The sequence below is a fragment of the Amphiura filiformis genome, chromosome 17 (assembly GCF_039555335.1).
Source record: "Amphiura filiformis chromosome 17, Afil_fr2py, whole genome shotgun sequence".
NCBI lineage: Eukaryota > Metazoa > Echinodermata > Ophiuroidea > Amphilepidida > Amphiuridae > Amphiura > Amphiura filiformis.
The window spans coordinates 16495956-16522404 of NC_092644.1; the positions used below are offsets into that span (position 1 = coordinate 16495956).

Consider the following 26449-nt stretch of genomic DNA (forward strand, 5'->3'; position numbering starts at 1 on the left):
GTATTGCCATTAGGACCCGCCATGAGTATGGGTACAGGTGCGTGTCCCGCACGGATTTCAGGTCATGGGTAAGGTGCGGCACGGATCCCTAGCCTTGAGTATTCAGTACGGGTCCATTCCAAAATAGGGTGCAAATACGGCACGGAGCCATGGGTGGGTACAGTATGGGTACGGAAATTGGGACTCGAGTACGGGTAGGCTACTGGTCCAGTAGTGGTATGGAAATTGGGACTTCAAGTACTTGTATGGGTCCTATTATGGGTATGGGTATAAACAAATTAATCAAGTACAAAAAGAGATCAAATATTGGTGGTCATAGTGAATCTAGCCTAAAGGTGGCATATTGCAAGTGAAAAAACTATGTCAGAGTCCAGTCCAATGTCCAAATCTATGTAAAATGTGAAATGATTATCTAAAAATGTAAAAATAGATCTCAAATTTGTTGACTTTACTTATTTGACCATTGCATTTTCCAAATGAATTGGGGCTGTCAAATCTGTGACCTGTTATTATTCCTACATATCCACCAAATTATTTAGATTTATCTGTCACTTAGCAGAATCATATTTTTGTTATCATTTAAAATGAAATAATTGATAAAAATTTCTACAATGTAGACTTCTTTCATGGAACTTTCCAATCCATTAAGCTCTTGAAAGAGAAACATGCACACTGGACCATACATCTCTGCTCCCACTCAGTAGGATAATAGTTTACATGTAATACTGCACACAGCGTATAGGTATGCCAGGCAAACCTATCTGCTAGTCAGCCAAATTTGCCTAGAACACAATACATATTTACATAGAAATTTAAAAGAACAGGTAGGTCAAGGAAACCTACATAAATACTAGTATGTTGTCTATACTTCACTTGACCCAAATATATGATTTTTTTATGGCGATGAGACACTCGCACATGGAATTTTAGGGGGATTTTGACCCACATTTTGATAGCAGTTCCACATAGAAAAGCTGCTATCATCATGAGACTAAGATCTAGAAACACCACCGAAATCCCAGACAAACTAGTACCTAGACCAGTGACTTTGACTTGCGTGAGTGAAGCCGACACTGCTTAGCAACGACTTGAACAAGGACGCATACCGGACGCAAGCAAGCAGATAATGATAATACAGAACATGTTGCATTTGACGCGGCGCTGGAGATAACGGCGCAGTAACCACGCAACCGAGAGTGTCAGAATGTACGCGATTATCTCCGCGCCTAGGAGACGGGGCTTCACCTCCCGCTGTGGTAAGGGATGGGCAGTCATAGGTCTAGGTGGTATGTCTATGACCGAAATGCTGTTTTGTTAGCTGAATCTTTTAGATGAAAGTCAATCTTTGACAAGATGTAACTTTGCTACAGAAAGGGCTATGACAAAACGGTTTTCAGTTTTGACTTTCTTTACTCAAGGGCTTTAATTTGATATATAAAATGATGCAATTTGATGGCAAATTTGAATTCACCTGGCATACCTACAGCCTTGTCCCTAGGCGCAATTAAGTAACTGTGAGTTTACATGTAGTGTGCTACACACACACACAAAATACCCCCACATGCCTGCTGTCTGATACAGGTACTAGGTGGTCTGATACATGTAGTTTTTACCTTCAGGAGTAACCTGATGGACATGGCTTTTGAAGAAAGTGTATACGGTTGGTTGGTTGAGTCAACAGTGTTGGGTGGGGTTTGGTAGAGTGGTGTGTGGTGTGATGCAGTGAGTGACCTTCTCATCACATTTCTACAATTTTATCATCAAAATGCCATAAAATTATGCGGAAACTTTAAAATTGACCTTTTTCAGCAAATTTGTATTGTAAATTTATCAAATAAGAAATAAAATATAAAATTTTGCTCCATTTTTGCAAATAATGACCCATTTTTTCAAAATGTTGTACCAAATGACCCCTTCTTTCAAAATTTTATACCCAATTACCCCTTTTTCATTTTGTTATACCCAAACTAAGCAATGCCAATAGGTAGATACCTGTCAGAATAAAGTTGAATGAACCCCCCCCCCCCCACTGGGCATGGACTCTCACCCTGAGTCCGGACTCGAGCCGGACTCGAGTCCGGACTCGGGTCTTATTTTTGTTGGACTCTGACTTGGCTCGGACTCGGCACCCCTGGACTTGGACTCGAGTCCGGACTCGGACACAAAAGGACTCGGACTTGGCTCGGACTCTGATACAAATGGACTCGGCTCTGCTCGGACTCGGACAAGCTGGACTCGGGTACAAGTCTGCTAATTTCAACATTATATTTAGCAATGATGTAGCTTTCGAGTCTTATTATGCACATCTGGATAATTATATCCATGTTTTATTGATATTTTAAAATTCATAAACATCCCAAATTTCATTATGGTAAGAACCTCTCTATTCATTTGATTCAGATGCACAAGCCCAAGCCTGGGCACAAGAAGTACATGTCATGATGTGGCTGGTGGAAATGCTCACACCAGTCAGTCACATTGCAATGTAGTTCTTCATGTGTGCAGCATGTAGAGGAGTGTATTTGGATGGGGAATAATCAAAATGATTAATAAAAGCTATAATAATGATATTTTAACATGATAACTTGAAATTCACCAAAAAAGAGAGTATCTCGAAATGTTTTCCCAGTTTGCTGGGTTTTTTCTGTATTGATCAGTCATTGTGTGAATGAGACATGTAGCATACATGTAGGGGTGTGTGCACAGGCTGTTACAATGACATGTGTGTAGCATTCATGTACATTTTGTGTAGCCAGGCTCAGCAATGATGGACAATGGACTTTTCCACCATGCCAAGTTTGAAGCATGTAAAAAAAAAGGTGGATCCTTTAGCCAGATCGACAGGCAATCATACATGTACATTGTACACACATACATATAATTTATATTTTTGTTATTATAAAGATGCTGAGAGATAGTAAGCCCACTTTGTAAAATATAAGAATCACAATACACTGAGATGTGTGGAAGAAAACGTGCAGGTATTATTAGAAATATTAAGGTATAATTTATTTTTTCGAGTCATTTTTAAAAAGTCGATTCAGCCACAGTGACTTGAGTCACAAGCCTCGAGTCATCGAGTCGAGTCATTAAATTTCGAGTCGAGTCGAGTCATCGATTCATCAACCCTCGAGTCGAGTCGAGTCGACGAGTCACCTTGCCTCGAGTCGAGTCATCAAGTCACCAAGAGTCGAGTCGAGTCGAGTCGAGTCATTTCGAGTGGAGTCACTACAAGTCTGGAACCACTTGCTATCAACTATAGGGCATTAATGAACTCTTGCTATCATAAGTATATAGATGGTACAGTGAATAACTATTATATCTGTTATCAGCAGTAGATAGCGCATTGATGAACTACGAACTACTTAGAAACATCAGTCGGAAGAGTCGACTTAAAGATGAATGCCACCAAGACAAAGTTCATGTCTTTTCACCAAGATCAGCAAGTTAACATCAGCACAAATAATGGTACAAAGCTAGATGAGGTGAAAGACTTCAAATATCTTGGAGCATGGATGGCTAGCACAGAGCATGATGTCAAAACACGCAAGGCAGCCGCTTGGAGTTCATGCAACAGCCTAAGTAAGATCTGGAAGTCTGCTCTACCAAAGAATTTCAAACTGCCGGTCTTCAGTGCAACAGTGGAGTCCGTGTTAACGTACGGATGTGAAGCATCTAAAGAGCTGGACGGCTGTTACACCGTATGCTTAGGGCAGTGTACAACATCCATTGGAAACAGCACATAAGCAACGAAGAGTTGTATGGAGACCTCCCAAGGCTCTCGGAGAAGATCAGAGAAAGGAGAACACGCTTCGCTGGCCACTGCTTCAGGAGCAAGTGTGAACCTGTCGCCAACCTCATAAACTGGGTACCCAAACATGGAACAAGAAACCCTGGTAGACCACCCCTTACATATGTAGATGTACTCAAGCAAGACACTGGACTGGAACGGCGATGCAGGACAGGAGGACATGAAGAGCTGTCGTGGTTCGGGAAAACCACCCGAAATAAGCAAGTAAGCAAGCAATGAACTACATGCTATCATAAGTAGATGGTACAGTGAATAACTATTAATCTGTTATCAGCAGTAGATAGCGCATTGATGAACTGCCTGCTATCAGCAATTGATAGGACATTGATGAACTACTTCTACTAATTGCTATCAGTAGTAGATAACGCTTTGATGATAAACTACTTTGCGCTCAGCAGTACCAGATAGGGCATTGATGAACTACTTGCTGTCAGCAATAGATAGGGCATTGATGAACTACTTGCTATCAGCAGTAAATAGCGCATTGACGAACTACTTGTACTTGCTATCAGCAGTAGATAGAGCACTGATGAACTACTTGCTATCAGCAGTGCAGTAGATATGGTATTGATGAACTACTTGCTATCAGCTGTAGATAGGGCATACTGATGAACTACTTGCTATCAACAGTAGATAGGGCATTGATGAACTGCTTGATATCAGCAGTAGATAGCGCATTGATGAACTACATGCTATCAGCTGTAGATAGAGCATTGATGAACTACTTGCTATCAGCAGTAGATAGGGCATTGATGAACTACATGCTATCAACAGTAGATAGCGCATTGATGAACTTCTTGCTATCAGCAGTAGATAGGGCATTGTTGATGAACTGCTTGCTCTCAGTAATAGATAGCGCATTGATGAAATACTTGCTATCAGCAGCAGATAGGGCATTGATGAACTGATTGCTCTCAGCAATAGATAGCGCATTGATGAACTACTTGCTATCAGCGCATTGACGAACTACTTGCCCTATCTACTGCTGATAGCAAGTAGTTCATCAATGCGCCATCTATTACTGAGAGCAAGCAGTTCATCAACAATGCCCCATCTACTGCTGATAGCAAGTAGTTCATCAATGCGCCATCTACTGTTGATAGCAAGTAGTTCATCAGTGCGCCATCTACAGGTGATAGCAAGTAGTTCATCAATGCGCTATCTACTGTTGATAGCATGTAGTTCATCAGTGCGCTATCTACAGGTGATAGCAAGTAGTTCATCAATGCGCTATCTAATGTTGATAGCAAGTAGTTCATCAATTTAGCACATTTAATCCTGAGTGAGACTGCTCAGTGTAGGATTTTTTAGCCTTTTTATTAAACATGTTTGCAATTGGCTTACAGTCATCACATGCTGATAATACACATAGCTGATTGGTCAGTATAATTAACTATAATTTATTTACTTAGTGATTAGGCATATCTGTATAGAAACCTATTCAGCAAGCTGCAATAGGCGATTTACTTCAGAAAATAACTACACTGCACAAAATTCTCTATAGTTAATTGAATGTTTATTGACTCTTGTAATAACCAAGCAATGTGTGTATAAACATATCCAATGTATATTTTCTGTTACAAACTAATTAAATTGGTGCTCATAAAGCTGGGATATAAGATAAATATCTTTGACAAAATCTAGCAAGACCACAATGTATTGTAATTTGTTTACTTTAAAGATAAGGCATCTAGCATCTGTATAGAAAACTATTCAACAAAATAATTTGATATGCAGTGTTCCTGAAACACATTAGGCGATTTGCTTCCAAATAAAACTTCTTTTAATAAGGAATGGGGCATCCAACGGGAAATAGCATCTGATGCATGATGGGCCGATACAGTAAACATTTTCATGTAATTTTCTTCGTATAATAGCCAAATTTGTTTCCTGCAGGTGGCTTAAAAACCTAAATGCAAAATGAGGTTTTTTGAAAATTATTTTCCTGAATCAAGATACAAATATCATTATATTTTATACCTCAAATCACTTATTTATGGTCAAATCAGTGCAGAGTAGATTAGTATATGAATATTGAAAGTTAGACCAAAGTAGCTGAAAGTACTATTATACACCTGTTCCGTGAACTTTGTCTTTTTAATGACAAATTCTTGTTTCTATATCTTTCTCGATACCTTTACAGATGGACACTCGATTTAAACAAAATAATTGCACAAAAGTAACTATTTTTCTTTATTTGTTTTTGTTTTTAACATGTTCTCCTGTATTATTTCAACATTTACATAATGGCAAACTTTGATTTTTAGAAAGTATGTATACAAGGTACGTCAAAATGATTTGCACCCAGCTTTACAAAAATCCCAGAATTCCCAGAGAGGGTAAAACTGCAAAGTCTTACATATACTAGCAATTTCAGCTCTCTCAACAGCGTGATGATTCTCCACGTACACTGTGTGATGAACTCCCACATGTGCGTAACGGGGAAGTGAATCCAACTATGCAAACTCACTCATGATTGGTTAGTATTTTCATTATTGTATCCATGGTCCTGCGTTTACGGTGTAATTTGAAATACAGCTGTGATTATTCAATTGGAGTTTTTACTGTAGTGCTCCCAAGATGAACTCCTAACAATGCAAATGCTCATAATTTCCAATTGTTATGTAATGTGATTTTGGTCTAAAACAGACCTAAAAGTAGACCTGATGCTGTTGTAAATTCTGTCACACTTTATCCAATCAGGGGATCCCTCCCATTCCTGGTCAGTAAGCCTTTGCTCCCACATGCTACATGTAGGTTTGGCCCGGGTTTGGCCACTGATACACAATGCTTGGTGTCCACGACTATGAAATAATAAAAGTTTATATCGCTTTTAGCTAGCATTTTATAAAGAATTCAATTATTTCAAGTTTCCATATTATCGCTAACTTGAGCCTTTTTTTGCTGCTGATAACAATTCACCAACTCTGCCCAGAACACTGGCAATAAGATCAAATGTGTACTGTGCCGATGAAAGGACCTGTAAACAAACAAAACAGAAAGAAATACAGATTTAACTTTTATTTCCATACACACATTTACTACATAAGGTACACTTTTCACACACAAACCAATATGCATTGATGACAAGGTTCCCACAGATTTTAAATTTCCCGACCGACACACAGGACAAGATGTATACATTAATTAACCCCTGAGCACTATCGGTTATCTGCTTCTAAAAATAATTTTGATTGGTTGCAAAGTGGTCTATATCATGTATTGAGCCAATCAGTGATTTGGTAAGAACAGTCAGTGTGGTTGAAGTGGACTCAACTTAAATTTGCTAAGAAATCTAAAAGCTCTACTTTAATTGGTTACTCAGATGATTATATCATGTAATTAACCAATCAAGGGCACTGTAAGAAAGGCAGTAGTACACAGGGGGTTAACAGAGTGATTGGTTACTCAGATGATTATATATGTTATTAACCAATCAGGGGTACTGTAAGAAAGGCAGTAGTAGGGGATTATCAGAGTGATTAATTACTCAGATGATTATATAATGTTATTAACCAATCAGAGGCACTGTAAGAAAGGCAGTAGTACCCAGGAGGTTATCAGAGTGATTGGATACTCATTATGATTATATCATGTAATTAACCAATCAAGGGCACTGTAAGAAAGGCAGTAGTACACAGGGGGTTAACAGAGTGATTGGTTACTCAGATGATTATATCATGTTATTAACCAATCAGGGGCACTGTAAGATAGCGTTGGGCGATATCGCGCCCTGCGATATATCGCGATATTAAATCCTAATCCGATGACGATATGTAGAAATAGTGACAGGCGATATACTTATAATTGGTCTCCCATCCACTCAAGATGCCACGACCAACGAAATGTTCAATGTGTATGAGGGCAGCAGTGGTCTCCCATACACTCAGGATGCCACGACCAACGAAATGTTCAATGTGTGTGAGGGCAGCAGTGGTCTCCCATCCACTCAGGAGGCCATGACCAACGAAATGTTCAATGTTCATGCAATGCAAAGTAGCGGAAACCACAGACAATAATGGCGGCAATTGGTTTCACACTGTTTTTAATAACGTTTCGGATATAAAGAAGCTGTTTTGAATGATGGCAGTGGATTAAATAAGTATGTTTTGTACTTGTTTATTTGTGTATATTTGTTGCTTCACTGTTTGCCGGGCTGTTTTTCCGTATACCAGTGAACTTCTGATATGGCATGCATACATGTATTGATAAAAATATCGTCAGATGGCGATATCGTGATATGTTTTTGACTGCGATATGCGATATGCAAAAGACTGACGATGCCCAAGCCTACTGTAAGAAAGGCAGTAGTACCCAGGGGGTTATCAGAGTGATTGGATACTCATTATGATTATATCATGTAATTAACCAATCAGAGGCACTGTAAGAAAGACAAAGATCAACTTGACAAAATCAAAAACCTACCTGCATTTGTTGTTGAACAGGCATCTTAGGAAGCGTCTGACCTGCAACAGTTACATTGATGGAGCTGGGTTCTCCTTTACCTGAAAAATATGTATGGAACAAAATGAAATGTTTTAAAATGTATTTGTTGCTATAAATACAAACTTGTGCTTTTCCTATTAACATTTCAACCCATCTTATCTTATAAAGTAATCATGACTGGCTCTATATCAGGGACTGGCTTTTGAGAAGAGCGAGAGCAATTGCTTTCTACTGCTCTCCTTAAATCTGACATAGGAGAGTGATTTTAGCTGTCCTTAGTTGACCATTCTCTCCTTGCATTCTATTGTAAATGCTCTAAACAGCTCTCCCTGAAGGCTTCAGAAGAGCTATTTAATACTCTCCTGCAAATTACAAAAGACAGCCCCTGCTCTATCCTACATGTAAGCATACATGAAATTAGCCTACTGTCAAGACATAATCATAGAGGGATAGACAGCTATTACATAAGCTGTATAATCCCTGTCTTGATACTAGGCTAACTCTGAGTACCCTGTACATGTATCCTTACAAGAAGGTAATAAAGCCCAGGGTTGCATTATGCAAGAAAGTCATTAGTGAATAACAAGATCAACAAACCACTTTTCGGAGCGATTACCGAACAGGGTGCAACTCTACTAGTCCTATTACAAGACTGCCCTACCCCAACCCTAAACCCTAACCCTAAACTCCGTAAACGAGGACTGGTCTATCAAGTTGCACCCTATTCGGTAATTGTACCCACTTTTCTCTCTCATATTTTTTTCAGGGCTCCCCCCCCTCCATGCTGACTATCCTACTGCACACACCCATACTTACAATCACATCCTCACAGGGATGCTGTTGAGGACTATGCCAACAGGGATATTACTTACTGACCAGTAACCCATTCTACACCCATCACCCCCCCCAATTAATTTATAACTTCATGCATTTACTATCTATTCCCTTCTTTGCTAAGACATACAAACAACAATTGGACATACTTTTCTTTGCATCCTCTATGAGTTGTTTCAATCTTTGCACATAATGCGCCCTGGATAGATCTAGCCCTGTATGTAACTGTGATAGGTAAACCTTCTCCACTTCATCCAGTCCAGACCACACTCCTGACCTGTTATCGCTCACTGGATCTCGTAGTAAGATATACCTCAAGAAATTCAATGCTGCTAACACCCTGAAAAAATAAAAGAATGACAAATCAATAACATTCACAAATTGTAACTTTTTCAATAATTCAAGCACATTAAAGGTCCACTACAGTTTGATCAGCTCGTAATCGGCGGGCCTTATAACATCGCGGATAAATACCAATACATTTAGTTTTGAGAATTGCCAGAAGCATCGCAAATTATTAACTGAAATCATATACATGTACTTTGTCTACTTTATTTAACACACACAATATAGACCAGAAAGGTCAACTATATCACTCTTTGTAACGTGGGTCTACTTTTCAGCGTAGTTTTAAAAGCCTAACAAATCACACCGATTATGAGCTGATCAAAGTATAGAGCTTTAACAAAAAGTTGTACCACCCTTTTCTAAACGACCCACATTTTTTGATTGCTTTGCACACAGGAGATTTCAGATTTGATTAATTTCTACAGGGGTACAAATGTAGAAAGACTGGGACAGTTTAAAGACAATGGGCTATTCCATTTGAAATCACACTACCCCTTGTGGAAGATTTTGGAAATATCTTCCACAAGAGGAGTACGTTTTTCAAATGTAATTGGTCAGGGATAATCATTTTCAAACTCATAATTCCCCTGTATTATGGCTTCACCTATATATCTTCCCCAACCGGAGAGAATATTTTAAATGGAAGTTACCCAATTGTTTATTCTATTCACAACTCATACTCATGCTGTGGAGGTAAATCACGGTTGTTTGATGTATATAGAATTGGCTTCATTATTAAGAAAATGCAAACTATAGATGGCGCTATTTATCATAAGTCATATTTCTTAATTTGCAAGGGGTATGTAATCAATACTGCCTTTTAAACAGGTGGAATAGGTGAAACAAGCAACAAAGAAATTTTATAAACATATTTCATAAAAAAATAAAAGGAATTATTTTTATTAAAAGCCTGAAAGAGTAATTTCTAGTATCTAAATAGCGCCACCTATCTTGTCATAAATAGATACATTTTATATCCAAAAAAGCTTTAAAAATACTATTAAAAGTGAATAATTTTGTAAAAGAGGGGAAATTAAAGTTGAGAATGACTCAAAAGCATCTGTATACATTAGCACGATATCACTTTTAGCTGTTTAAGCCTAAAATTTGGTTATACATGATGTTTTGTTTGAAAAATTAATAAATGATCCCATCAAACAACCATGAAATGTGGATTTTAAATGGAATAGCCCAATGCATGACTGGATCCAGAATTTTTCATACATGATATCACTTCATATACACAATTTAAAACATCTTGTGACCAGAATTACTATCATGATTTTTTTGTGTTAGTTTTTTCAGGACTTTTGTTGTTCCTAGCAAAAAGCAAGGCAAGGAAAAAACAAGTTGTAGCCTGAAAACCAAAATGTGAAATGTGCTTTTTTGCCATTTTTTATATCAGGATTTGGGCCTCAAATTGCACATTTTTTATGGGTATAAAAATCATGAGTTTGTGCAGCATTGAGGGATGATTTTTTATTAATGTTGTAATTTTCAATAATTATTTGAAATATTTTTCCTCAGATGTTTTTTTTTTCTTTCATGAAAGTTTTAATTTTACTGCATTTTTCAAACAAACCAAAAGGTAGAAAGCCAATAAAATTGCTTCACAAGTGAAAATATGAAAGAGCTAATTGCCCACATGTATGCATACATTGCATCCAGGTTTTATTACAATATAATTCAATTCCTTGACAGCAGTCATTGTTGGTTCTAATATTACTGCTCACAAAAATAAACAAAATAAATGTGCACACTACCTACTAGAGAGAAGCGGTGCAGAAATAATTTTTAAATTGTACTGGCAAGATGATTCTTTTAAGAATCTAAAAACCTTGAACAAATATAAGATTTCTTACAAAGAAATCTTAAAGCAGTCTTTGGCAAGGATATTATATTTAAAGGGGGTAACCCTATTGGTTTTGGATATGGATTGTCTTTAAAATTACATAATAATATCAAATATTGCCCCTTTATGCTACTTTGTGAGAAAACGAGAGCATTTTCAGCGTAAATGTGAATAAATAGCCAAATTTGCAATCCAATACCTTGGTATACGTGAATTGCATTATGGGCATCCAAGCAACAACAACAATTCCCGTTCCTATGACGACAATGCTGTACAATGCCGGCCCGTATTGAACGGAAAATATTTGTTTTTTTCGTTCCATTTCAGAAAAAAGGAAACAAAATATATTTCCCCTTGCAATATGTACATTTCAAATGAATATAAAAAAGTTTGGGTTAAAAATGGAGAGGAAAAAAAAGCTTCAGATACCGAATTTTGAACCGGGTACCTTTCGGGTAAAACGCAACGCGCTAGTCGATTGAGCTAAATCGCCCACCTCGTCCATCTTGGAAATGTATAATTATATACGGCGTACCGTCTCCTCAGCAGTTAGTGTGGTTCGCTTTTTTCACAGAATGTGTATGACGCGAAACCAAAGTAGCTATTGAGGAGACTGATGATTCGCAATAATTCCGTTCCCACAATTCCGACGAAGTTTTAGTATTTACAAACTGGTATACCTGTAAAACCGCTGTGATTCATGATTTCTCGAAATACATCGACTTGGAGCGTCAAATTTCAGGATAGTAATGAGAAAAATAGTATCTATCATGTGATACCAAAACCTCATCAACAATGAAAAATATCGGGGGGATGATGCTGTCGATCGGGTCACGGACCTTTAATATAAGTTTTCTTACAAAGAAATCTAATAAGGAATCTTTGGCAAGGATATTATATTTAAAAATCTTGCACAAATATAAGTTTTCTTACAAAGAAATCTTAAGGAGTCTTTGGCAAGGATATTATATTTAATATAAGTTTTCTTACAAAGAAATCTAATAAGGAATCTTTGGCAAGGATATTATATTTAAAAATCTTGCAAAAATATAAGTTTTCTTACAAGGAAATCTTAAGGAATCTTTGGCAAGGATATTATATTTTAAAATCTTGCAAAAATATAAGTTTTCTTACAAAGAAATTTTAAAGCAGTCTTTGGTAGGGATATTATATTTAATGAATTTTTTGGGGGCATCTGACCTATTATCTTTAAATAAAGTAATCTCTTTTGATGTATTCCACAAGTTAATGAAGAATGCGGCTGGAAATTTGATTAATTATGGGTTTATTACTCGGAAAATCAAAATTGCAAATGAGAAACATGTAAAAATGACTTAGGCAATTAGCGTAGCAGGCTGATGATATGGAAAACCAAAAGGAGTTGCGGCAACCAGCCCCTATATCCACTTCGGTTTATAAAAGGATACCTCTTTTGCTTGTCAACTGGCATTTTTATAACAATTTTGATTTCATTATGTGTCTACAGTCATAATTTAACATAAAATAACAAAAGTTGCACTGAACAACATGTTTACTTTAATAAAACAGCAAGATTTGTGAAAAATTATTTGATCTGATGATGATCATTAATTTGTCATCATTGCTCAAAATTTGTACTGTATATATTTCAGTTTGTGAAACAGGATATTTTGTATGAATACTGCAGTGTTGTTGCAATCTGATTCAGATGCTAAAAACATATATTAATTTTAAAATATAATATAGAGAGCTACAATCCCAATCAAACTTAAAAGGTATAATTACAATTGTGATCCGAAACAGGGGCCTTGGAATGATCCATGTTATATGCAACAAAACAATTCCTCAAATTGAACTTTATAAGTAAAGGGTCACCACATTGCAAATAGTTCTGCAAACACTAGTGGAAATTAATATTGAGAGAATTCTTTCAAATTAAGTGATGAGCATTGGACAAAACTATGAGAATTGAAAATGTTCTCCTTTAAAACAATGTGACAGGTTGTTGACACATGTAACACATTAATTAGTAACTCTCATTCATTTGGATGCAAAAGTTTCAAAGAAATAAGAAAATGTTCAATTCTCATAGTTTTGTCCAATTCTCATCATCTGCTTGAATGAATTCTATAGTGTAATATTTTAAAAAAATCTCAAATAATCTCTGTTTAAAGCCATAATGTACGATCTTATAATATGAAATTGGTTAATTTTTTGTCAAACCTGTGTTTTTGGCATATTGTTTACACATGTCACAACTTAAATCTAAATGGAATCAGCCAAATTTGTTCTAATATTTCAACATAATGTCATAATTCCGATATTATGTCTCCCATATAATTCCATGTTAAATTGCCAAAATTACCAGCAGGGTTTCTTTTACATTTATTACTACTTATATTATTTCAACATTTTGAGCAGAGAATATCAAAATTAAAATTGTACATTATGGCTTTAATGTCCCTTTAAACCAAATTAACCAGTCACCAATTCTATATTCCATAAACATGACGAAAGCCACTGTGAAATCAAGTGAAAATTAACTCAAGTTTTTAATAAAATTCAACAAAGCAATTAGTGTCAATCACATCATTTTCTTCCAAGTGGAATAAAAGCTTTGTATTATTATTTCATGGACACCATTATATTAGAAAACAGAACTTAATATAACGTAATCCCAAGATGCATTGCTGAAACACTGCACAACCAATGAATTCAGTAGATTACATAAATCCTACATTTTTAAAATATCAAAAATACAAATATTACATACATGAATAGAGCACAGCATCAAAAGGTCAGAAAAAATTTTAAGAATACATTCAGAAGGAAAATATATTTTAGGTTCAGTATTGATATGGAGGAATTGTGGGTAGGCTCCATCTCCAATTGAAATCCATTACCAAGTTTGATGCGTGAAGTTCATTACTGCTGCACCACAAATTTGTTAGCACTTGTCATCAATGCCTTTCTTTGTGATGTTGTCGAGAAAGCTGGAAATCACACACTTGATTTTGAATTGGATTTAATGGCATAATAATAAAATAATACATTTCTGATTTATATATATTGCCTTTTTCCAGATCTTGAAGGATTCAAAGCGCTGTAATTTCGCTGCCATGGTGAATCATCACAATCCGATTGCATCAACTAAGCCAGTTGCAGCCGAACCTGGCGCAGACTTATCCGCACTTAGATTGTAACATCCACCAATTTTCTGTGCAGCTCCCCAAATTCCATTGGGTGAAGGAAGTTTTTGATAACCAAACAACTAATCACTGATTTTTTTTTTAAGCAGGAGGAAACCGGAGATCCCGGAGAAAACCTGCGAGTGAGCATGGAATCAGGATAAACCAAATGCACATACAGTCCTTGGGCTCGGCCTGGGCTTAAACCCGGGACCTCAGTGGTGCAAGGCGAGGAACTACCGCCGCGCCAACTCGCTCTGCCATATTGGTGCATAAGGTGGCTTCACCACGGGAGTAGTTGATTTCATATTTTCTCAAAGTGATAATCACCGAATGAATCTTTGGCTTCTTTACACTCCTCTGATGCATGTCGAATACGATTTAATGGCATATTGATGTATATGGTGATTTCACATTATTTTCACCATGGGAGTAGTTGATTTCATATTTTCTTAAAGTGATAATCACTGAAATCACTGAATGAATCTTTGAATTGAAATTGATATATTTCAGCCACAAGCATTATGGATGATATTACAGACGATATATCACTTTTAGACAAAGTATTTGGTGCTATAAGCTTCAAATTCTGACAATGAATACATCAATATCAAACCATGATCTTACAAACTGTACAACGGACAAAATTCTGAACTTTTACTATTTTACTGATGAACAAATCAACAATATCATGGGTTCAACCAATGACAAATTCTATCAAGTGATTAAGTTCGTCTTTCCTATTATTGTTAGTCTTGGATGGCTCGGCTATATTCCGTTTTTATTTGTTGTTGAAAAAAAAAAAAAAATGCGAGGTAACGTAACCAATTTCTTTCTCATCAACCTAGCCATATCGGATATGATCTATATGTCACTTAAGTCTGCACCATCAGCTTGGCGTCAACAAAACATACAATCTAGTGCCTCTTGTTTGTTTCAATACGGCACAGAAGGCCTTACGTTTTTCACGTCATTATTCCTGATCACTACGGTGAGTTTTGAGCGTTATTTGGCCTTGTGTCACCCGATAAAGCATCGACTGATGAACGGAAGACGACGTTGCTGCCTTCTTGCGACAATTTCTTGGTTGGCTGCGCTGATCTTTGCTGCTACACTAACACCTGCTATTGCAAAATATGTACCTTTCTGCATCATCTTTCCTCCGCGAGGGCGCTTTAAAGTCACTTTAACCACATACCACACATGTTTACCGATAACATCATCCGCTTTTAATATTCACATATTGCACATCGTTCCATTCTTCATCTCCATAACCACCAACTGCATTTTGTATGTCAAGATAATCACACGCCTTTATAGGCGTAGTAACAATGCTGCGGACAGACAACCGGAAGCAGCTCGCAAAGTTAGCAAACGTGTCACTCGCATGGTCATCGCCAACGGCTTGGTCTTTTTTATCTGTCTCGCACCATACAAATTTGGATATATATTCCTATACGCATTTCAGAGTGCAAAGGTCGATCTTCAACTAACTCTATTCCAACAGATGAAGATGTTCGAAGTGTTTGAAGGTTTGCTTACGTTAAATTCCGCTATAAATCCATACATATATTTCACAACAAACTCAAATTATCGAAATTCACTCCAGACAGCTGTGAGTCGATGCTTCAGATTCAAAAGAGTACAAGTAGCCCCCATGCCTTCAACTTCAGCAGAAAATATATAATTTTAACAGATTGCATTTTGTATTTTTGAGAATACTTTCTATTTTGTGCACATTATTTGATAAATGTACAGGAATTGCACCTTTTTCTAACATTTTCCTCATTTTTTAGAATTATTATGCTGCTTACTTGTTGCTTGCTTATGTTGAGGTGTTGTTCTGTAACCACAAGAGTGTGCCATATCCCAGCCAACATAGTTGGTAACCCATGCTTTAGAGAGGGTGGGTTTAAAGGGTCCACAAAATGCCTAAAAGGGTGGGTTTGAAAAATGTCTGGTTAAAATGTGTGTCCAAATATAAAGCGTGGTCACTGATAAAAAGGGTGGGTTTAGAAGTCGAAAATTGCAATCTGAAAGCTTACTGTAATTTCTGATTGAATGACATTAAATGAAACACAAACAAAATTTTGAAATCCCATTCTGTTTGGTCATCTAAACTTCAATATGTAATTTTCTTTGTACCACCATAACCACTTATCTATCTATGATCAGTCACCATGCTTAGAAAGGGTGAGTTTAGGAGTTTTGGTATAAAGGGAAAAAAAAAAAAGGGTGCGTTTGTAACACCACTGCCAACTATGTCCAACAATTTTATGTTGTTACATCATATAAAAGTAATCTATCTTGTAAAAGTTGTCATCTATGTTGTAAATAGGTAAATGTGTGAACTTCGTATTTGTGTTGTGACAATGTTATTTTCGACATTGATTTTCGGACGTTGATAAAACATCACTTTGATGTTGTTTCGACAACTAGTTGTCAATTCATAATTCATATGTTCTTACAACATTTGACCGGATTTAAGGGATGGGGTATAACATTTGGACAGTATTTATTGTGAGACATAAGAGCACATCAGACATATAGAATTGCATTCTGAATATGAAGAATGTCCTTCTGATATCAAAGAATTTTGATTTTTTCGAAATTTGCAATGTAATACACATTTTATGGCAAATCATTAAAAATTGATATTTTTGATATTTAACAGTACTTGAAGTAAACTTTATAAATCTGATGATTTATACTTAAACTGTATGCAGGTGGAAGGAAAAGCCGATGATCAATTGAAAATTTTGACCTTTCATATTGAAGATATGGATTTTTTTCCCAAAACATCAACAAAAAAATATGTCATTTTGGGAAAAAAATCCATATCTTCAATATGAAAGGTCAAATTTTTCAATTGATCGTCGGCTTTTCCTCCCAGCTACATACACTTTGGGAATATATCATTAGATTTATAAACTTTACATCGAGGACTGTTATATATCAAAAATGTGAAAAATATCAAATTTTAATAATTTGTCATAAAATTTGTATTATATCGTGAATTTAAAAAAATGAAAATTATTTGATATCAGAAAGACATTCTTCGTATTCAGAATGCAATTCGATATGTCTGATGTGCTCTCAGGTACCGTAAAAAATACTGTCGAAACGCTCAAAACACTCATTCCAGATCCCTTAATATGGACGTTCATGCCTCTCCAAGTGATTACAATGAAAGCTATAAAATGAGGATAAATATTTACAGTAAAAAATGAATTGTATAGATTTTTCCTGCATTAAGAAGCTATTCATACATATTTCACATGTGACCGTTCACGGCGAATGAGCCATAAATTCCTCCCCAGTCCATTTTGTTTTATTTCGTGTGTAAAAAATAAACATCATAAACTTAAAAATGGTATATCATTTGACTTCAAACGATATCCAGAAGCGGGGTTACGGTTTGCTAAACTTTGCTCCTTCAACAAAATTATAGCTTTTTTCGTTTCTACATGTGTCTCTTTTTCCACATTGCTGGCAATAAATATCAAACAGTCATAATTGGCGGTCATTTCAAATCATCCCCAAGTCAACGAGGTTTAAAAAAGTTCTCTCATTGTTAATTGTTGGTTATGCATACCTATACAAAATACAATGCCTGGTAACCCACCACTTGAACAGGATTTAGCAAAAGCAAACAAAGACCAGAGCTATTAAAAGTTCTATAGCCATCTAAGGTAGAAGCTTATTATCCACTTCAACAATAGGATAATTGATTAGTGTAATTACACTATCAAAATGAGATCGATGTCTGGCCAGCTTAAGTTACCGATGAATACGACCTTCGTACACATTTTACACCGTAACTCAGAATACAATTTAGGGAATTTACGGCTCATTTGTGCTGCCGGGTCACATATGTGTAAATACTTTTACGAGAGTCAATAATTAGATGATAATAACTGCGCACCATCTATTTTGAGGTCATTGTGGGAAATTGGAGGGCTTTGTTATGGGCCGAGGTATTTTTCCAAGGGCGCGTGCCGAGGAAAAATACCAAGGCCCAAAACAAAACCCGACAATTTCACACAATGAATAGATGGTGCAAGGTTATTATTGTCATTCATTGCCGTGGTGTCTGATATTTTGAACAAATCAAAATGGCATTTTATGTTATTTTATGCCATACAACGCTGTTAAATATGAACAGTTTAGTTATTGTTATAACCTACCATACATACTCCCCCTATGGAACACATGACCTAGTCCACAAACGGAGTGTGAATTTGAAATGGGGTTGACCTGTATGGGTGACTCCATTTGAAATCTACACCCCACCTGTGAAGATATTAAAGCAATGTCTTCCAAGTGTTGCAGTAGATTAAAGTCATTCATGTGTATGGATCTCAACTGGAATAGCCCCAACATTAAGTTTCATACTCACTTATCCGATTCCTCTAACAAATCTGTCTCGGCTCCAATAGGGAGGGTAAACATTAGAGGGAAGAGCTCGAGTAGATGTGACCCAGTAAACCATTCATTACACTTTGGCATCTGGAAAATCAAATCCAAAGCAAGAGTAAGAGCAGTATCCACAAAATGTTATTCTACATATCTGACACAACAGTTGTAAATAATAAGGCCTAATAACTGTTTAATTGGCATGACATTAAAAAATATCAACCTTACCCGTTTACAAATGGTAAGACAATTAGAGAATAAACGATAGGAATTTTTAATTTGCCTATCCTCTACAGTGCGATAGACGACAGGCAGGTCCAATATTTTGACTACGATAAAAATATTGGACCTGCCTGTCGCTCTATCATAGGTAGAGGATAGGCAAAATAAAAATTCCTATCGCTTATTCTCATTCTTAGTCAGTTAAATATTATTTTAATAACTGTTAACAATTTTTTTAAGCAAAAATTAAGTTACCGTCATAAAAACTCCTTTTTCTAAAAGGAACTAAACTTGTTTACAACTTCACATCTTTTGTTGCGCGTACTGCTAGCGCGTGCGAGTATTCCACACTGCGTCTATGCATACAACGCGATACATATGTGCACCTCTATGAGCATGTTAGGCGTTAACAACATTCATGATGACGTGGGGTAGTCTACAGCTTGATAGACACCCAAAATCATGCGATTGTCCAATCAGATGTGTTTACGTAATAGACCACTCCCACTGACTAAGAATGATACACACAGGATATCATGAGACGCTCCAAATGGGCTATTCCATTTAAAATCCACACTACCGCTGTGGAAGATTTAGCTGAAGTCTTCCACAGAGGGAGTATAAGTTTCAAATAGAATAGACAATTGGGCAACTTCCATTCAAACTTCTCATTCCAGTTGTAGAAGATATAGGTAAAGACATAATACAAGGGGAGTATGATGGGTTTCAAAATGGCTAAGTCTGACTCCCCCTGTGGAAGATATTTCTGGAATGTAGCCCAATACATATTTTCTTCACTGTTAACTTCAATTGTCACAAACTACTCTGTAGACAAGTTAAATTACGTATGAGCTAGACAAAAATGGGACACCAATGTTTTTGCTTGCAAGTGACTCTAAATATCCTCCGGAACAACATATCCGAAAAGGGCAAAACAGGACACAGGGGAAAAATGTTAATTTGCATATTTCCAAAATGGCCGCTAATGCAGGCCTCAAATTTCAAAATTGGGGGAAATGTCGATAAAAATCATATAATTGTATTGATCTCATTATTAGGATTCAGAAAAAGTAGTTTGACCTATCTCCAATGTATAGTCCTTGAGTCATAGGTATAAAGGTCAAATGTCAAATTTTGGTCTCCATCATTATGCACAGGGGTAAAAAATCAAAAATGCTATGATTTCACTCAAAGTGGTGTTCCATTTTTGTCTTGGTGCACCCATTTTGGTACTCAAATTTAATTGACCTTTTTTTCTTTTCTCCCTCAAAATACATACAAATTATATTCAGAGTCAACACAATCAAACAATTACTTTTTAGCAAATCATCACTTATCATCTTAAAGATAGTCTGACCCTTAGTGGAAAAAAAACAAACTTTTTGTATATGTATTGTTTTTTGCTGGGCCTGAAACTAGCATGCCAAAAATTCCATATATCAATTAAAAGAATGCTTCTACTCATCACCATATTAATTTTATTTTACATTAAGTTATCAACTTCCCTCCTCATTATCATCACTCATCACCATCATCCTTGATGCACCGTTGTCATCGTCATTGTCTTCATCAGCATCATCATCACTATTATCATCACTGTCATCATCGTCATCACTATCATCTTCCATCATCATCTCCATCATCTTAATCTTCCTCACAATCTGCATGTTTCCACTGGGCACACAGTATTTCTTATCGGGTAACACCCGCCAACCGATTAACCGTTTCATGGCCAATCACCACGTTTCCACTGACGCTCTACCCGGTAAACGATCGTGTGATCTGGTGTAGGGAGGAAATACTGTATTTTGTTTTCATGACCTTGGGCCGTCCTGTGTCGCATGCATTGCATTATTTAATGTGCCCTTGTAAAGTTGACACCCAGTACACGTGTTAACCGTCACACTGAATGTGTTTCCACTGAGAGACATACCCGGTGTTACACCGCATGATCTACCTCCAGTTGCTGGGGGTTTACACCACATCGCTCCGAACCGATCTGTTTTCACTGAACCGGTAACACTCTGAACTAATAAACCACATTACCTGCCAACTTTTCCCCAGTAGAAACATGCAGTATTACTCACCTCCAGTGTTTCATGTACATAATCCTTGAGTTTGCCAATCAACAGACCACACACACCTGTATGTTCTGTAGATTTTAATAGAGTTCTTAATAACCTGTATCTGCCTTTCCAATCATAACAGCTGATATACCTAGGAAGTACCCGGACTGCCTTCTGCCTCTGAAACCATAATAAAAAGAATCACCGGTAAGAGTTGATTAGGTAGGTACAACAGGGCAAAGTGCCAAAATCATTTTCCTTGGCATTTAGCCCAGATTCCACTGAATTAGCTTCTTGTGGGAGTTCACCTCTCCTCCCACACTAAAAGTCTGTTTTACCTTCTTAGCCCTATTATGGTGGTACTCCTTTTTCCCCTGGATGGAGAGAGACAATAGAGGTAAAGTGTTTTGTCTAAGGGCACAACATGATGATGTTACTGGGGTTTGAACCCACAACCTTCCGATCATGAGTCAGAGCCCCTACTGCTGTGCCACTGTGTCTGCGTCGAATAGCCATCGATAGCAATGTACATACATGGACAAGTAAAACGACAATGAGAGTTGATAGGGTTTGCTGTAATTACAATTATAGATAAAATAATGTGACCATCCACTAGGGCTGTTGTAGAGTACAATTTACATTGTCGACAATCATCAAATTTTAAAATCCAAAATAGACAAGTTATCAACCAAAGCATAAACATATTAAGTCAAAATATTAAGTTCAGAGACCACATTCTGCGTTGTTTATTGACACCAAAGTCATTATACACATCAGAATATTGGGATTGTAATGGAAATAAGATAATCTGCACCACTTACCAATGAAATAGAAGACTGATGCAGTTATTTTTTGGTAAATAATGGTGATTTTAAGCTTATAATTACGCTTATTTCTAATAGTTTTTGTTAATAATTGTTCCATGCTTGTTGACTATCAAGAAAATTACTTTATTGACAATATTGTCGACAACATGCAGCCTTGTCGACTACAGCCCTACCATCCACCATACTAGTCTGCTGCCAGCTATCTTTACCTTGTTCTGGAATCTTAAGTTTTACTTTCGATTTTAAAGACCACCAATTTCAAAGATAATTTTAATGGCCCTCGGGCAGCATTTTTAATTTGAGATACATGGGGTCAAAGTTCTTATCAAGGTCAAAATTCACCAAAAGTATTCTAAAAATCCAGAAAAAGTATAGGTCTGCCTATCCCTGTGTTTACTTTTAAGTTGAACGTTGATGGTCACATTTTGAAACTCCAGAAAAAAAAAAAAAAATAAGATACACTGTAAGGACCAAGTTAGCTAAGTTTAGCCACTATAAACTTTGATATAATGTGGATATATTCTCTACTTACCACTGGTGTGGAAGGACATCTAACCATAATGACAACAAGTCTCTGTGGTAACTCTTGGTAGAGTCCATTGTCTTGAAGTAGACTACTTGATAGAGTATGAGGCTCAAGTTTAGCCACTAAGGAAGACAACAATTCCTGTTAAAATATAAATGAACAAGAAATTGCAAATAAATGTTATGAATTATATCACTCATACATTGGTGAATTAAATTTTTTGTCATTAGGCCACATTAATTAAAACCCAAGTCTCAAAAGCTCCTGTGTGTATTAGTAAAATCTTTTGTGTTATCCTCTTTGAAAATCAAGAAATTAATTTGGTTGTCTTTTTTTTTTAACAAAAAGGAAATAAAAATTCAATTGATTTCAAAGTTTTCAACACAGAGAAGAATTATTTAGTAGCAGTGATTTGATTTGCCTACTATTCCAACATTTGCAACAGACAATGGATGTGTTTTGCACACAATGCTTGTCGCATGCCAATTTTTTTTTAAATTAATTTAAAAACCCATTCCGCATGTAGTTTTCAATTTCTCACACGCTTCTTGACTCAGGTTTTAATTAAGGTGGTCTTAGCCATGTCATTGAAAAAAAATAATGAGTTGATAATTCATTAATAAAGAGCATCGAAGCAGTATTAACAGCCGATCCACAGATCAAACAAATTTTGCATGGTGCAACATTTGTGTCATGCTGTGGGTCATGCCATATTTTTCTCATAAAATTTAGGTCACAGGAAGAAAAATTTGGGAAGACCTTGTCTATAATGAGAGTAAATACAGTTTTGGCAAGCCAACAGATTGAAAAAGCCTGGTCCATAATTACAATTATAATAATCCGAAGGGTCATTTCAGGGTTTCTGCACCTTGAAGCCTTTAAAATTTAAGGACTTTCAAGGTCCAAAAGCATGATTTTCAAGGACTTACCACAACACAAAAAGCTGCATATTAACAAAAGTGACAGCTCTTCTTCACTCACCAAATTTTTTCAACATTTTACTTCAGATAAAATTCCAATTTTCAAGGTCTTTCAAGGACATTGTGCAAATTTCCAAGACTTTTGAGGCCTTGAAAAGGTTTTCAAATTCAAGGACTTTCAAGGACCGTCACAGGAATCCTAACATTTGTCCGAAAACCCAATAAAATTATTATACAGCCTAATCCTTACCCTAACCCTAAACTTTACCCTAAAACTAACCTATAAACTACATCCTAATCCTAACCCTAAATCTTACCCTACACCTAATTCTAACCCTGACCCTAACCCTAGCCTAACCCTAATAGCCAACACTAACCCTAATCCTCATGCTAACATAATCTAAAATGCCCGAAACCTTAATTTTAACCATTTTGGGACAAATGACCCTTCGGACAAATAGGCTGTTCCATTCATTTCACTTACAATTCCTTTCCATATTGCACAATCTTCCATCCTACTCAGCATTGAGGCAAGATGAACTAGGTTGACTTTCAATAAATACTGTGGACTAATAGAACAAAAGGAAGGAACAAAAATTATACTTAAATTGCATACTTCAACAATAAGTTTTTTAGCGGGTTCGCTGTTGGACAAGTTTGGAACTGTCAAGCTTTTGTTAGGAGGACAAAGTACCTAAGAATGAAGCATGTAGGCCGTCCTTGCTGACTGATGGCTCTGAAGAGTCATTCACTGAAGACCGCTCCTTGTCAACAGAGAACAAGCAGACCTCGTCTATCTGCTAATGTAAAAGTTTTGGTGGCCCTGATATGAGTTGTTTATATCACTGATGACCACCCCTTGTAAACAGAGAAAAATAAGTGGTGGTTCTGAAAAGAGCGATTTGCTGAAGACTGCCCCTTGTCGACAGAGAAAGCTTGACAGTTCCAAACTTGTCGTCCGACAATGAGCCCGCTAAATAAAAAACTAATTGTTAGCAACTCCCGTCATAAAAGCCTATCCCACAATTTTTATAATTTAGTAGATCACGTCTCCAGCATGAAGTAAAACTGCAACAAATTATGTTACCAACCACATTGTAAATTGTAAATCTATAGATGACGTGACCAGCGACGTCACATGTTTACAATCAAAACTCCCTCTGTTGATTCCCACAAGGCAAAATAATATACACAGCATCTTTGGCGGAAGTCGCAGAACACCATAAAATCTTTTCAAAACCCAACTTGCAAAACTTTTGTTCTTTTAATGTTGTTATATTATGTAGCTTGTGGCACCAATAATCAAGTTTGATAACAATGTTGGTATCATTTGCTTTGAAACCAAAAGTTAAGGCAAATCTGGGTTATATTAGTCGGCCCATAAAACAGGGTTGTTTTCTGTTGCCCATCTATGTTTTAACCCCATGAGAACTACCTGCCGATTGGCCAAAAAGAATTTATAATTATCAATTGGACCAATCAGCATCATTATTAGAATAATTTCACCACGCAAAAACAATGGGGTGAATTATTTGCAAAGCTCTATTCTGATTGGTGATTAAAGTAAAGATATCATATAATTGACCAATCAGAGGCAATGTTAGATCGGCAGGTAGTGCTCAGGGGGTTAAGTCTATAAATCTTACCTGTATACACTAGGAAGCATCTCTGCTTCAATTTCCTCTGCTATAGTTAAGTATGCAAAACAACTGAGCCCCAGGAGAGGCAGTTTATTGTCCTCTTCATCCTCATCCTCATCTTCCATGGCAACATCCTTGTCATCCTTACTCCCTCCTCCTTCATCATCTCCTTTGCTCCCACTAGCATTATTTTCATCATCTTCTTTGGTCCCGCTGCTGGCACCAGCCTTGTTGTCATCGTCTCCCTTGGTCCCACCACTGCTGCCAGACTTGCTGCTAGCTGATTTACCTCCATCCAATTCTTGTTTATTGTATTGTTCAGAATACAACAGCAAAGTTGAGAAGCTACAGTTCATATCTTTCAAATAGGTCTGGAATAAAGTAAAAATTAGTTTTTATGAAATGATCAGTAATATTAATATTGGATTATTCAAAACTTGCCGCAGTACTGTGAATATTAGCAGTTTAAAATTAGCAAAGCAGAAACTGAATTTTCCTAACTACTCCTATGTCTGAAATTAATTGGCAACTTCTATATAGATTAGATTAAATTCAGACTTCCGCTCACCCCATGGTTCATTTAAAATCGGGTAAATGAATCATGAAATTACTCCGTCCTTCGGAGAGGATGTTAAGCCGTCGGCCCTGTGTACAGAGAGCCACAGCTGTACATGTATCTCACAGCCAATTTCGAAAAGAGAAGGGTGTTAACCTATAACTGTTCCCAACCCGTTCTGGTATTCAAATGGACCCCAATGGAAATAAGCTTCAATAGAGGCTCTCTTGGGTTTTCCAGGGTTGTCAAAAACCCGAACAAATCAAATCAAAGACCCATTACCACATATAAAGCTTGACATGTGTCAGAGATAGCTACCAATATGAGAATACTTACGGATCAAATTTGGTGTTAATGCCAATTTTTCCAACAGACATTGCAATTACTTCACTTCATGTTTGCAAGGAAGATCCCATCATACACCTCTCCAATAGAAAAAAACAACCAGATCTATCAAACTCCCTACCACCAAGGACTTTGGCTGCTAGCCAAAGTCTAAGTCAACCCCCGGATGGAACACTGGAGCCCCCTCAGAAACATCAACGTACCAGACTCACCAACTTTCTCACAGATGTTGCAAGGAGCTGAAGACCAGCACTGAGCTCCCCGCATTTGCAAATATGCAAGAAATGGAAGACAAATATGACCTTTCTGAATTTATCTTCAATCATAATAGGAAAGTGGTTGATGAAATAAAGCAGACAGCTTGGGATATGGAGACAGCGCAAGCCGATCTCCAAAGATCACGTCTAGAGACAATGACGATACTCCAACGAGCGGCTGAAGCCGAATGTGTTGCTGGGTGTGGAGGGCGTGGT

The 26449-nt window shown here is 36.8% G+C and overlaps 1 protein-coding gene across 1 annotated transcript in view; it reads right to left on the minus strand.

Moving 5' to 3' along the window:
• Window positions 1-5408: 5408 nt before the first annotated feature.
• Window positions 5409-26449, minus strand: part of LOC140137371 (glomulin-like) — a 44954-nt gene continuing 23913 nt past the window's right edge. The window contains exons 8-15 of the mRNA XM_072159011.1: window positions 25082-25446; window positions 23920-24004; window positions 22522-22656; window positions 21184-21342; window positions 18858-18967; window positions 9241-9431; window positions 8237-8316; window positions 5409-6791 (exon numbers count right to left, since the gene is read on the minus strand). Of these exons, the coding sequence (XP_072015112.1) occupies window positions 6696-6791; window positions 8237-8316; window positions 9241-9431; window positions 18858-18967; window positions 21184-21342; window positions 22522-22656; window positions 23920-24004; window positions 25082-25446 (1221 nt within the window). The 3' untranslated portion in view covers window positions 5409-6695. The remainder of the gene's footprint in view (window positions 6792-8236; window positions 8317-9240; window positions 9432-18857; window positions 18968-21183; window positions 21343-22521; window positions 22657-23919; window positions 24005-25081; window positions 25447-26449) is intronic.